The sequence below is a fragment of the Nycticebus coucang genome, chromosome 17, assembly GCF_027406575.1.
Source record: "Nycticebus coucang isolate mNycCou1 chromosome 17, mNycCou1.pri, whole genome shotgun sequence".
NCBI lineage: Eukaryota > Metazoa > Chordata > Mammalia > Primates > Lorisidae > Nycticebus > Nycticebus coucang.
This window is the reverse complement of record NC_069796.1, coordinates 23,184,013-23,196,583: the sequence shown is the minus strand read 5'-3', so window position 1 is coordinate 23,196,583 and position 12,571 is coordinate 23,184,013. Positions and strand designations below refer to the sequence as shown.

Sequence of the window (12,571 nt, the reverse complement as noted above, 5' to 3'; positions counted from 1 at the left end):
CTGTCATGGGTGTGTTTGGGGGGTTTGGTTATTTTCCTTTAAACCTGATATTGGACTGTGGAGACAATACATGAGCCACCTTACTCTCCATCCTTCCCTGTACCCCTTACTGACTCCCCAGTATTAATAGTTTTTTTATTCTGGTAACACCCAGACAAGAAATATTCGACTTTTCCCCCCTTCACAGGAAAAGGTGGACCTGGACTGAAGGGTGTAAAATCCCTGGACACATTCGTGGGGCAGGAAAAAGACGAGGAAGATTAGAAGATTTTTTTTTTTTCTTTAAGAGAAAGCCCAGCGGAGCTAAACGAATGTCCCCTCATCTCCAAAGGAAAGTTCATCGGATTTTTATTCTAGAGAGCTCATCTTCAGGATGTCAGTGAACATTTCTACTGCAGGAAAAGGTGTGGATCCAAATACAGTTGATACTTATGACAGTGGCGATGATTGGGAAATCGGTGTTGGAAATTTAATAATTGATTTGGACGCTGATTTGGAGAAGGACAGACAGAAATTTGAAATGAATAATTCCACCAATACCACAGGCAGCAGCAACTCTAAGGATTGTGGCGGTCCGGCATCCAGTGGGGCCGGTGCTACCGCAGCCTTAGCTGATGGCCTAAAATTTGCTTCTGTTCAGCCCTCTGCTCCCCAGGGGAATTCACACAAAGAGACCAGCAAATCAAAAGTGAAAAGGAGTAAAACTTCTAAGGATGCTAATAAATCTCTGCCTTCTGCTGCCTTGTATGGGATTCCCGAGATCAGCAGCACTGGCAAGAGGCAGGAAGTCCAAGGGCGCCCTGGAGAGGCAACTGGCATGAATTCAGCGCTGGGTCAAAGTGTGAGCGGCGGCGGCAGCGGCAACCCAAACAGCAACAGCACCGGCACCAGCACCTCCGCTGCCACCGCGGGGGCAGGCTCCTGTGGGAAAGGCAAAGAGGAGAAGCCAGGTAAAAGCCAGAGCAGCCGAGGCGCCAAGCGGGATAAGGATGCGGGGAAATCCAGGAAGGACAAGCACGACCTGCTTCAGGGCCACCAGAATGGCGGTGGCGGCCAGGCCCCCTCTGGGGGGCACCTCTATGGCTTTGGGGCCAAGAGCAATGGAGGTGGCGCGAGCCCCTTCCACTGCGGGGGCACTGGGAGTGGCAGCAACGCTGCAGGGGAAGTTAGCAAAAGTGCCCCGGATTCAGGGCTCATGGGAAACTCTATGTTGGTAAAGAAGGAAGAGGAGGAGGAGGAGAGCCACAGGCGAATCAAGAAACTGAAAACTGAGAAGGTAGGATACAGTCGCCTTCCTAGCTGTCCCACTGTGCTCTGTGCCTCTGTTGGGGGTGCGGGGGGGTGCCTCTTGTGTGCCTTACACTTCTTTGTGCTTTCTGGTTCTTTGTGAGACTGGGACCTGCATCCTCTAACACCGAAATTTGATACGGGGAGTTTGCAGGGGTGCAGTGTTGTGGCTCTGGCTTCTGCTGCGAATCGTGACCCTAGTGTTTGGGTCCCCAAGTGGGAGGGCCAGAGTGTTCTAAGGACCTTCTGCCCTGAGGATGGGATTCTGGCCAGTCAGCAAGTTGTGCTGTGCTTTTAACAGGAAATCTTTCTTTCAGAAACCCACACTTGACTCTTCTCCTGGTTTGTGCCCTTAGAACTGCCTTCTGTTTTAATCTGCTCATCCTAGAATTGCTGGTAATGTGTCCTTAGGTGCAGGGTTCAAGTCCCCTCCTTGGAGGGCAGTGTCCAGGATTCTGATTTATACTTCAGCCTCCTATTTATTTTTTCTTTACTTTCCTCAAAATAGATCTATCATAGGGTATTCTCGGATTGGGTTCTTGTTATTGGTCCTGCCTTAAACCCCAAGCTTGGTGTTTTGAGTCTTTGGTTTCTTACCTGTGCAAAAAAAAAACTGGCTGGATTTGGTGGCTGTTAGCGCTCTCCCCTTGTTCTCAGCTGGAGATCTGAGAGTGTTATCACTTGGACACCTAGGCTAACTGAGAAGCTGGAAGGCTGGTAAGAAGAGTGAAATAGATTTAGTGGGTTAATGTTTTTGAAATAGGAAGACACAGCTGCAGGGGATGTGGACAGTTAAGAGTGAAGCAGAGTCCTAGAATTTTGTGTTACATTTGAACAGTGTGAGAGTGGATGTAGGCCATTTGGATGCTCTTTTCATCTCCGGACAAGTCTGTAGTGAGACACTGCCTTGGAAAAACTGCCTCCTGTGTTGTGCTGCTCTGTCAGAGGCCTGTATCTTAACTGGCCTGGTAATTGTTGTGCATTGAGTAATGTCTGGGAACAGAGGATGCTCTGTCCCCTAGGCAGACTGAAAGCGAGTTGGGGGAGAGTGTCATGTTTCTATAAAGTTAATCTTTGGATTAATCCTACAGGTTGCTCCTTGCAGAAATAACATTTCTAATCATGTGGTGGGTGGCATGGTTGTTTGGAAGCATGCTTATTAAATAATTTGGTCTTTTGCTATTTCTGACTTGATCAGAATTATATAAGTGCTGGTAATATGTCTTTGGATAATTATCTCTGTGTAAAATTGTTCACCGCCCTCTGCTTAAACCTTTATATTTTTCTTCTTGTGTGTTCAAAATTTAAGTTGGAGGACAGGAATAAAGTTTTGATTTTAGAAGTTGAGGGATGTACATTAGGATGTAGATAAAGCCAAACTCTCAAAAGCCTGTGTACACTTTTTATTATTATCCCGGATCTACATTGATTTATGAATTTATATGAATTTTTTAAAAAGTTCAGGGTTTTGATTAAGTTTCAATGTATAGTTTCACACAGTTTCTGCTAAAAGGCCTTCAAAATCTTCTTATTACCTAGTACAGTAGGGCATTTACTTTTGTTGCCAAGAGTCTTCAAATTGCAGTTCTAATCTGGTTTAACTATCTAGATGAATTGCCCTAATCCAGAGCTCACAATGGCTGTGGTTAAGGAGTCAGAGCCATTTGATTGGATTCACTGGCTGCTTGGAATGTGGGAGGTACTGCCCTTTTGCATTCCCCTTAGCCTTTTAATCTTCCAGCCAAATGTTCACATTCAACAATTTTGTTTAGCTGGCAATCGGAACATTTCAGTATCTCAAAGGCTGCTGTCATGGCAACTGAGATTAGAGCGTGGGGTCGTTTCTCTCCAGATTTTGTGTTCTTTTCACGTTCCAGTCACAGAGGAAACTAACTGGATGACGAATGGAAGAATTAAATTATTCACATACATGCAACTCATCTTCAGTCAGAGCAGTATAAATGTGATAAAATGAATTACGTAAAGGAAGAGCAAATAGGTCACGGTGGGTCTGGCGTGGGGAAGGGGATTCTCCCCTGGCCCTGTGCAGAGAGGAAGCTGTACGCCAACCTCAGCCACTGGAGTTGGCACAGGGGCCTCTCAGAGGCTTGGGTCTGGGGGCTTGGATCCTGCAGCGCTGCCCATTCTGTCAAGCTGGGATGCTGGATCTCAAACACTATGCCTTGAGCAGTTCCTCCCCACCCCCACCCCACCCCAGAAGGACTTCCCTTAAGGATGCTTTCATCCTTGGCACTCAGAAGATGGCACTCCCTTGTTTGAAATGCCCCCCAGGAAAGTAACTCTAATTCCACCAACTAGTGGTTGTGTCAGATCAGGTATCAGTTCAGAAAATAGTTCCTAATGATACCAGGACACTTATTTACCTATAGTAAAGATTTAGGAGTGACAGGCTTTGCCTGACAAAATACTTCAACACTAAGGCGACTTTGAGAAAGTTTTTTTTTGACATTTTCTACAATGTTTTAATTTCAGCCTTGTTTATCTGGGTTTGTGAAGAGGCCGCACGTGAACAGGGAGAGAGAGTGTTATGCATGTGTTGGTTGTAAGGGACACAGGAGATTCATCAGACTTGCTGTCATGGGTTAATTTTCACAGCATGCTTACATGTCTATTTTTGGTCTGTTTATTCTGTTTCCTCACTACACAAAGTCATGTAAAACATGATAAATTGGACCTTATGAAACCTAATTAAATCAATGAGTGTTCTACTCCTTTATGTGGAAACCACAAGTATGTTGTAAAAGTCGCCACTCCCTTAATACGTGAACAAAATCAAAACATGCCATAATTCTAAGACGTTTGAGCTATATTTCTATAGCCCATTTTGTGGTTAAGCCACCAGTGACAAGTCTGAATAAGTACATTTGATGGGTTGGCTTTTGGTTGTTAAAACCTGCCTTTCCACCTTCCCCTCCTTTCTTCTGAAGCATAGTAACCTTGCATTGAAACTCTTTATGTATCTTTCTTAGCTGTCTTACAGTCTTGAATTACCAGATAGGGAGACATTTGGCTGGGCTAAATAAATAATGATATAGAGTTTATTGATCTCTGAAAAATTGTAAAGTACATAGATTCTTAAAATTCTTAAAAGCAGCTGACATTAAAGGCACAGGAGGTCATGAAAAGCACAAGAAGGGCATTTAGTTAGGTCCTATCTTTGTGTCTCAATACATATTCAGGGAAGAGAATTGTTTCTGTAATAGCATATTGCTTTCATTAAGATGGTCCTTGTCATAAAAGCAGTGTCCAGAAATTGACTTGTCTATAAAGGATATCATTCATTGTATTTTATTCTCTTGTAGAAGCCTTTTTACACGTCACTAGGGAATTCTGGCACATTTTCTAAGTGAGTGTGAGCAGTTTAAGAACATATTTTGATTAATGAGTTTTGTGGATGATATATTTTTTTAAGTAGGCTGCCTGTGTGAATTCTGCTTAGCAAGTGCAGTTTATCTCCTGTGAAATAAAAGGGCACCAAGGTCACTTACTATAATTAAAGAACAAAGTCCATTGTTGTTGGACAGCAAACTGTTTTGAAAGCTACAGAAGGGATTTAGCTGTTAAAAATGTTGGTAAAAGGTTGGCTTCCGGTAAGCACTGACCCGCGCCTTACTTTTCCACAGGCTTCTTTCAGAGGGTGACAGGGGTTTTTGAGGTGAGCACAGAGAAGCTGCCCTTTCCCCAAGGAAGTTTTCTGTGAGAAGCCCTGGAACTTGGAGTATTTGTGTGATCAGGACCATCACTGAATTCTGAGTTTAGTGTTGGAAATCTGTTAGGTTTGCTGAAGAGACTAAACATAGGCAAAACTGATCAAGGGTGTGTTAAAGGAGGTAAATAACATTTTGCAACTTTTAATAACTTTGCAAATAGTCTGTAAAAAAAAAAAAAAAGATGGGAGGAGGGATTGATAGTGCAAATGTCACCAGGTTAAGAACGCTCTTCAAGCAAAATTGCTTAGCTGCAAGATGTTTTTAATTAGAGTGTTATAAAGACTTATTTTTCCTAAGCAGCATTTTATAGTTAGTAAATGAAATGTATGCCGAAAGTGCTAAGCAGAAATCTCCCTAACCACAGAGGTGTTCAATAACCAGATTCAAACAACATGGAAAGTACCATCTGTTCTTCGTTTTCAGCATGAAAAACAGGGATTGAATGGCTGAGATTTGCTCCAATTTTGACGGTGTCTGTGTGTTTTAATTTAAAAAAGTTCACCTGGTACTTCATAGAAACTCAAAATTGCAGTAATATGAGCAACACTGTGAAAACATATGTTCCTACATTTATTTTAACCAGTTCCACTTTTATTTAAAAGATTTCCAGAAGCTCAGTCATTGAACACTTCATAATGGTTATTCAGTTCCTGCAGGCAATCACAATGAGGGGTCAGTTCTTCAAAGATCTGACTAATAGTCAGTACCTGAATTATTCTGTCAATCCCTCTCTCTGCCCTAGGCAAAGGGGGAAAAAGGTTCTCAGGCCTAAAGCTGGTCAGCGTTTATCGGTTAATCTAATTGTGTGTGCGATATTGCCGTGGACCTTGCTCTTGTTCAGAGCTGTAATCTAGCATCATTGATAACAAGGAAAATTATCTTTCTAAGAGTAACTTTTGAGTCCTTGACTTTTAGACACCTAAGATTCTCCCTTCTGGGTTTAGTTAGAGCCCTGGGTAAAACATTATCCGGCCTTTGTTTGAGGGCTTTTATTGAAGCTAATGACTGGGCTTGTGCCTCCCTGAGATAAATGACATTATCTCTGAGTGGGCTGACAGGAAACAGACATGTTAATGGTGAAGCTGCAGGGAGGATCTGCTAGGGTTCTGACAAAAGAGTCGAGAAAGGGACCCCTGGTTGTGGTCATTAACACATAATGCATTCTTGCTCTTCCTAAGAGGCCCTTGATAATTGGAAAGCTATTTTAGCCACAAGCACTTAAATCATAAATCTAGTACTCCTAGTTCCTTTGCATTCTTAAAAGTAGGAAAGTAATATATATTTTTTGTTAACAAGTGTGCAATCTCGGTTTTTAACAGTTCTGGGCTTCCCCAGTAATGATGTTTGGGAGAACTGCACGTTGAGCTGTATTTACCAGTTGGGATAGCTCTTTGTCTTTCGACTTTTCTCAGCCATTCCTCTAACAAAGTGAAAAAGTGGGCACAGAGGTAAAAAGAAGTCATTTTATACTTGAAGACGTCTCATGGGAGAGGGATAAAAATCTCTGATAAGTTGGGAAAAGAATTTTTTGCTCAGTGATTTGAATGTGATGAAACCTGCTTTCTGAATTGTATGTTTTAAAAAGTCGTGGGTATAATTGAGTTTCAGTGCAATTTAAACTCTGGTTCTTGAACAAAGATAATTGCCATGTTGAACACACTTTAGAGGTGTAGAAGAGGTGGAAGGATCATGTTATTCTATTCTTTAATATTAAGCACTGGAAGTTTTTCATAGTAATTACTGCAGCACAACATAGTTTTGATTGCCAGCACTCTGAACTTGCCAGCGAGTTGAACATCAAGGGTTTTGCTTGAATACTAAACAGTTTATTCCTATTGGTGTAGCTGCCTTGTATAATGTTGAAGCCAGAACTAATACTGGGCTCTCCTTGTTAGCAACTTCTTAGTGGATATAACCCTTCTGTGCCAGGATAGTTGTCAATCAATGGTATTTATACCCTCTTAATGTAGTCATCTAAGAGTATCAGGAAAGAGAACAGGTGAATCCCTGCCTCCGTAATGACTTTAGGCGTCATTATAGCGTGCTGGTGCCCTGTATGTAAATGGAATGGTGTTTCATTAGGTGTGTGTGTAAATGTTGTAATGGAGGATATAGATATTGCATTGGGAATAGTTAGTGTGAGCTTTATTCTTTTTAAGAAAGGTCACTGTTGATTTTACATTGCACTGGGCTACAGAGTTAAATGGGCCCCTCCCTCTGGGTCCATTTCTCCTCTCCCAGCTGAAGTTACACTAGTAACTACTTGCTCTCTGTTGCAAGTTCTTTTTAATTTAAGCTAAAGGTTTTTGGCAGCTGGAACATAGCTTTTGCAACTGAATGAAAGGTTGTTAAACTTTTCATAGTTGATTGACCAGCAGTTTGGCTGTTTGTAATGTTATTTTGAGAGCTGGGAGGACATTCAAGAAGGTGAGACTAGCACTTTGCTCCTAAAGCTGATGTTTGCATATTGGTAAATTTTGCTTAGATCTACCTTTGAGAATGTAGAAGAGATTATAGGTTTTGCATGTGGAACTGAGATGATCACAAAGCAAGTACTTAAATTTTGATAGGTCAGTAGGTCTTGAACCACAGGGATCTCATCCGGTATTCAGAAGGTCCCCCCCCCAGTGAAGCTAAATAAAAACTTAGAAGTATATATTATAGTTGTAATGGAGAATTCAAAGGAAAGGGTGTTTGAGTTAGAACAAATGGGTTAGAAATGGTGAACAAACACCACTGCTGCTTTTTCAAAGCCGCTTTCTCTTCTTTCTCATCCCCACCCCCCAACCTAGTTTGATTATTACTCACTGTGACTATTCTGGCTCAAACACAGAGCTTTCAGCCCCCTGGGAATGCTCATTGTCAGCTAGCACCTTAAGAAAAATGTGCCTACAGGGACATTTAGGCATATTCCAATAATGCCATATAAATGCAGCTTTCACAGTTTTAAAAAAGCAAATAAAAATATATTGATTATATTTTGTGTTGTACATAACGATTTTTAGAAAGCAGATATTGAGGTTGTGGAATTGGCTTATTATGTTAACCAGAGAGCAGATGGCATGGTGCCACAGACGTATAATTTTACTTAAAGGGACTTTTAAGGTTTTGATGTGTTTTCTTTTCCTCTTATTTCCCTGATGGCTTCTTTTTATTGAAGGGTAACTTAAGGAGACCTGGTAGCAATTTTACTGCCTTCCCCTGACAGTTTGAAATAATAGCTTGGTCTTTGGTTGCACTGATCTTCTACCAGTCAACTTGATTCTGGTTTTTGTCATGTGGCAGAGAATTAAAAAAAAAGTGTTTGTAGTATGTTTTAAGAAATGGGCCCTTTTAGATGCCTCAATTAGCAACAGACGACAAAGTTCCAATTGGTCACACTTTCATAAACTCCTGGAAGTCACTGTTTGTCCTTTTGATTAAAGAAAACTGGTTTAGTTTCTTAGGAAAGCATAGCTGGCCCTCTGGCTGCTTTCCGTACACCCATTTTGTCCTTGGAATTAGTCATTGAAGGATCAGAGGTCGCTTTTAAGTTGTTCCTAGTTGGGTTAGCAAGTTTTCCCCATGTTGGAGGGCTGTGCTCTTTTTGATTTCTACGCTCACCACGTGTTTGAATTAAGTTGGCATAGAGGTGCCATTTGGTTCTGTGGGTAGATTTTACCATTTTTTTTTTAAACCATTCTTCACCTAAAACATCATCTGGATGAGCTGGAAACCATCTCCTGACTTCCCTTCCCCAAAGTGTGTATAACCAGCCTAGATTACTTCTGGGTTTCCTGACACCTCCTTGGCTGATTTTATGGATGGCTCATGTTAAAAACAACAAAAATGTTTGAATTGGATGGGTTGAAGCCTTGGGTTTTCATTCTTCATGGAGAGCTGTTTATTTGCGTGTGGTTCACCACAGTACATGGATAATGCTATCAAATCTGTGCTTTATTATAGGCTTATGACTAGCACAGCAGCACTTTGTACGTGTGCCCTGCTTTAGTTCTTTGCCAATTCCTTTGTGATGGAAATGAAATTAGAACTGAATCTTTGCGCGAAGGGGAAAATAGACACAACACATAGAAACTCTCCCTTGAGCCAGTTCAGAAGCAAGCAGTGGTGATTAAAATAAAAAAATATATATATATGTTAACTACAGAGAAAAATACTTCAGGTTGTCTTTTCCGTGAAGACTCATGGAAGATGAGCTGAACACAGATGGAGGCTGCCTCCCCAACTAGACTTTAGCCCTTCCTATCCTTTGACATCTTAGTAATTGATGGAAAAGCAATTCACATCCCCAGATCTTTGAAATGCTCTGAAGGTACATTTGAGTTAAGTAATACTGTTTGCATCTGTTCCCCAAAGGGGGCAACAAGACTTTAGAACCGAGCAATCGGGCTTCCCCGCAGCATCCAACTCCATTTGGCCAATTGTCTCCATTTACATTCCTTGCCCAAATCCTTCACCAGCCTGTCCCATGATGCCGCAGCAGATGCCAGACACTGAAGTAGAAAGGGAGCAGCTGTTTCCATGACTCCATTGCTGTGTTATCCTCCACAATCTGCTTTCTTTTTTTCTCCCTTCCTCCCATTTTTAAAATAAAGAAGCCTTCCCTCCCTTTGTAGCATCCTCCCGTTTATCAGTCTGCAGGTTTTCTATCTTATCAGTAGCAGGGCTTTCTTGAGGAGCTGCAGTTTATTGTTTTCTCCGCGGGAGCAGATGGAGGCCCCTGGGGCTCCCGGGGGCGTGGCCGCCGGCGCCTGGGCCCGGGCCGCGCGCTCCCGACGGGGTGGCGGGGGCGAGCAACCGAGGACGCGCCCTCCTTCCCGCTGGGGACCGTTTATGGCCCTGAGCGCTGTAAATCTGTCAGCTCTTCACGACGCCTTCACCTCTTTCTTCATTTGCTCCAGCTTCTAGTTTGACAACGTTCCCCCGAGGCGGAATTCTAATCTGCTTCCAATTAGTTGCAAAATGTGACTGAAATTTCCACATTATGAGTGCTGTTTTACTTGCACGCACACATCTAGAAACAAATTAATGCTCTTGAATATTTATTTTTTGAGCCCTTGGATTTACTTTAAGAGGAAGAGTTTCCAACTGTTTGGAATGACTTCCAGGATTTGCAATTTTTTCCAAAAGCCTCATATATACTGGATCTATTAAAACAAAACAAAACAAAAACTATGGTTGGGGTTTCCGCCCCCATCCCTTAACAAGCCTTTTCCATTTTCAGCGTTTCCCAAAACGTATTGCATATGTTTAAGTTATGCAAATAAATTTTGTAGTATTTCTAAAACAAGCAACACTAGGATGTTTGGCGAAGGAGGGGTCCCTAATGTGGTGTTTTAAGAGCAGGGAAATGCACACAATTTTATGTGGCCAAAGCACAAAGACTGTTGTTCTATACGCCTAAATTCTTTCACATCTAAAAGTTGTAAACCCAAATAAATGAATTGGGTGATTAATTGGCTTGACACAAATATAAGGGCAGCATTGAAGATGTCACTATGGACATTAGCATGTACCCTGCAAGTTTGTGTTTGGGTCTTTGGAGCACACCCTCCTAAGCTGGTGGACCTCTGGTGCTGTATGTAATAAGTGTGCTGGGTAGGTTCCTAGGACTTTGGTCTTCCCTCTGCCCTTGTATAAAGAAAGCAACCTTAGGAGAATGGACTGGGCTCAGGGTTTGGGGGTGGTTTTCTTTTGAGGGCGATCATCACCTCACCTCTATTTCTTCCTGTTCAGTAATTTATTTAATTCTTTTTACAAAGATGCCGATCTATTTGATTATATGTAAATATTAGCATTGTTTAAATCTTGCTGTGGAGGTCAAGTTAAGACAACCATTTTATAACTTGCCTTAAAGACTTCCTCAAGTACTGGAGACTTTTAGTATGGAGGCAGTAGGTCTCTGGGTTATTATTTGTGGAAAGGTGCTGCTCTTAATGTAAACAGTGAAATTTCCTGGTGCATTTTATAGTAGAGTTCAGTACTCAAGCATCTTGGCAGATTGGTATCAACAGTAATAATGGGCTTTAAAGAGGTGTGAAGGATTTTATTGATGGTAAAGTGGTTATGTTGATCACATCACTGTATTTCTAAGTAACACATGTAAATGATGCATCAGTTTTTTCAACATTGTTATATACAATCATAAAAACTATAGATTGAATGATTTATAATGTCCTTTTTATGTGCTATTAATCTTTCTGTAATCAGGAGGTAGAGCATTTAAACCAAACCTTTTTTTTTTTTGAGACAGACTCTGTGTCCCAGGCGGGGGTGCAATGACTTGATCATATCTCACTGCAATCTGCAATTCTGTCTCAGCCTCCAAGTAGCTAGGAATATAGCCGTGTACCACCGTACCTGGCTAATACTAAAAAAACTTCCTTTGCAGAGAAAAATTTCGCCATGTTACCCAGAAAATGATCTTCCTACCTTGGCCTCCCAAAGTGCTAGAATTACAGGTGTGATCCACCGCACTCATTTTAAATTTTTTATTATATATAGAATATAAACTATTTAAGTGATTTTATGAAAATACTTATTTTTAGTTATGCCAGAATTGTACAGAAGTAGGAGTGCTGTTTGTATTGCTTGCTTTCTTCGCAGTGACTGATAGAAAAAAAATAGTCAAGTTGAAATTCTTAAAAAAAATTACAACACAGGGGCCTTCAGACTGCAGAGACCTCCTCCTTGGTTAAAAAAAAAGTTGTGGCCCCATCGTGAAATGCTCACAATAGGCTCGATTGTGGTAGCCCCTAAAGTCCTGGGGTTCACTAATTACCCTTTAATGAGGTCAGTTAGCCTGGGCTCTTTCCCTACCTTGGGAGGAAAAGCACACAAGACAGTTGGAGTTCAAGTGGATCTTGCTGTATTTGCAACTTAGCATAACTGCTTTGAAGGCCCCCAGGGTGCTTAATTGGGGCCAGGCATTTTGGTTTGGTGGGGGGAGACTACACACAGCTCCTCATTGTGCAGTAGAAGCCACTGTGCATCTTGGAAGCATTACATGCTTTTGTTGATGGTGCATAGTTTTATAAACTCCAAATGAGCTTATTGCCTTTTAACCATTGGGAAAGCAAAATAATGGAAGAACCTAGAAGTCTTTGGGTTGGGCAGTCGCCAAGCTGTTAAGAAAAAAAAAAAGAATGAATGGTTTAATTGTAGAGCAAACCATTTGTTTACAGATTAAGCTAACTCCACAGTCACCAAATCCTAAGGACTAGGGAGGTGAAAGAATGAGGCTGGAAGGTACAGAAATTGAATGCCCAGTGTTATGTTTTCTAATCAGGCTCAGTTGTTTTACCCCTCCCCCCCTTCACAAAGGAAGCAAAGTAAGAAGGAATTGTTTAATGGTGAGAATGGTTTTTGCACTTTTTAAGTTGTAAAGACTGAGGGGAGGAAGGGGGAGGCAGGTTGTTATTTCTTTCCTCCCTGGTTAGCTAAAGGTTCTTCAGGCTGAGAGGAAAGACTGTTGCTAAATCCTCCGTTTTGTTGAAATGAGGGGGAATGGTGGTGGTGGTGGAGGTAGGGAATAAAAAAGTAGAAGAAAGATG

General features: G+C 41.7%; 1 protein-coding gene across 3 annotated transcripts in view; it reads left to right on the top strand.

Annotated features, from left to right (window-relative positions):
* The window catches only part of ZNF608 (zinc finger protein 608), a 112,570-nt gene that overhangs the window by 3,476 nt on the left and 96,523 nt on the right, over positions 1–12,571 (top strand). For 2 of the 3 annotated variants that reach the window (XM_053567066.1, XM_053567067.1), the window contains exon 2: positions 188–1,276. The exons of the other annotated variant lie outside the window; for it this stretch is intronic. In XM_053567066.1, the coding sequence (XP_053423041.1) occupies positions 374–1,276 (903 nt within the window). In that variant the 5' untranslated portion in view covers positions 188–373. The remainder of the gene's footprint in view (positions 1–187; positions 1,277–12,571) is intronic. 3 annotated transcript variants of the gene reach the window in all.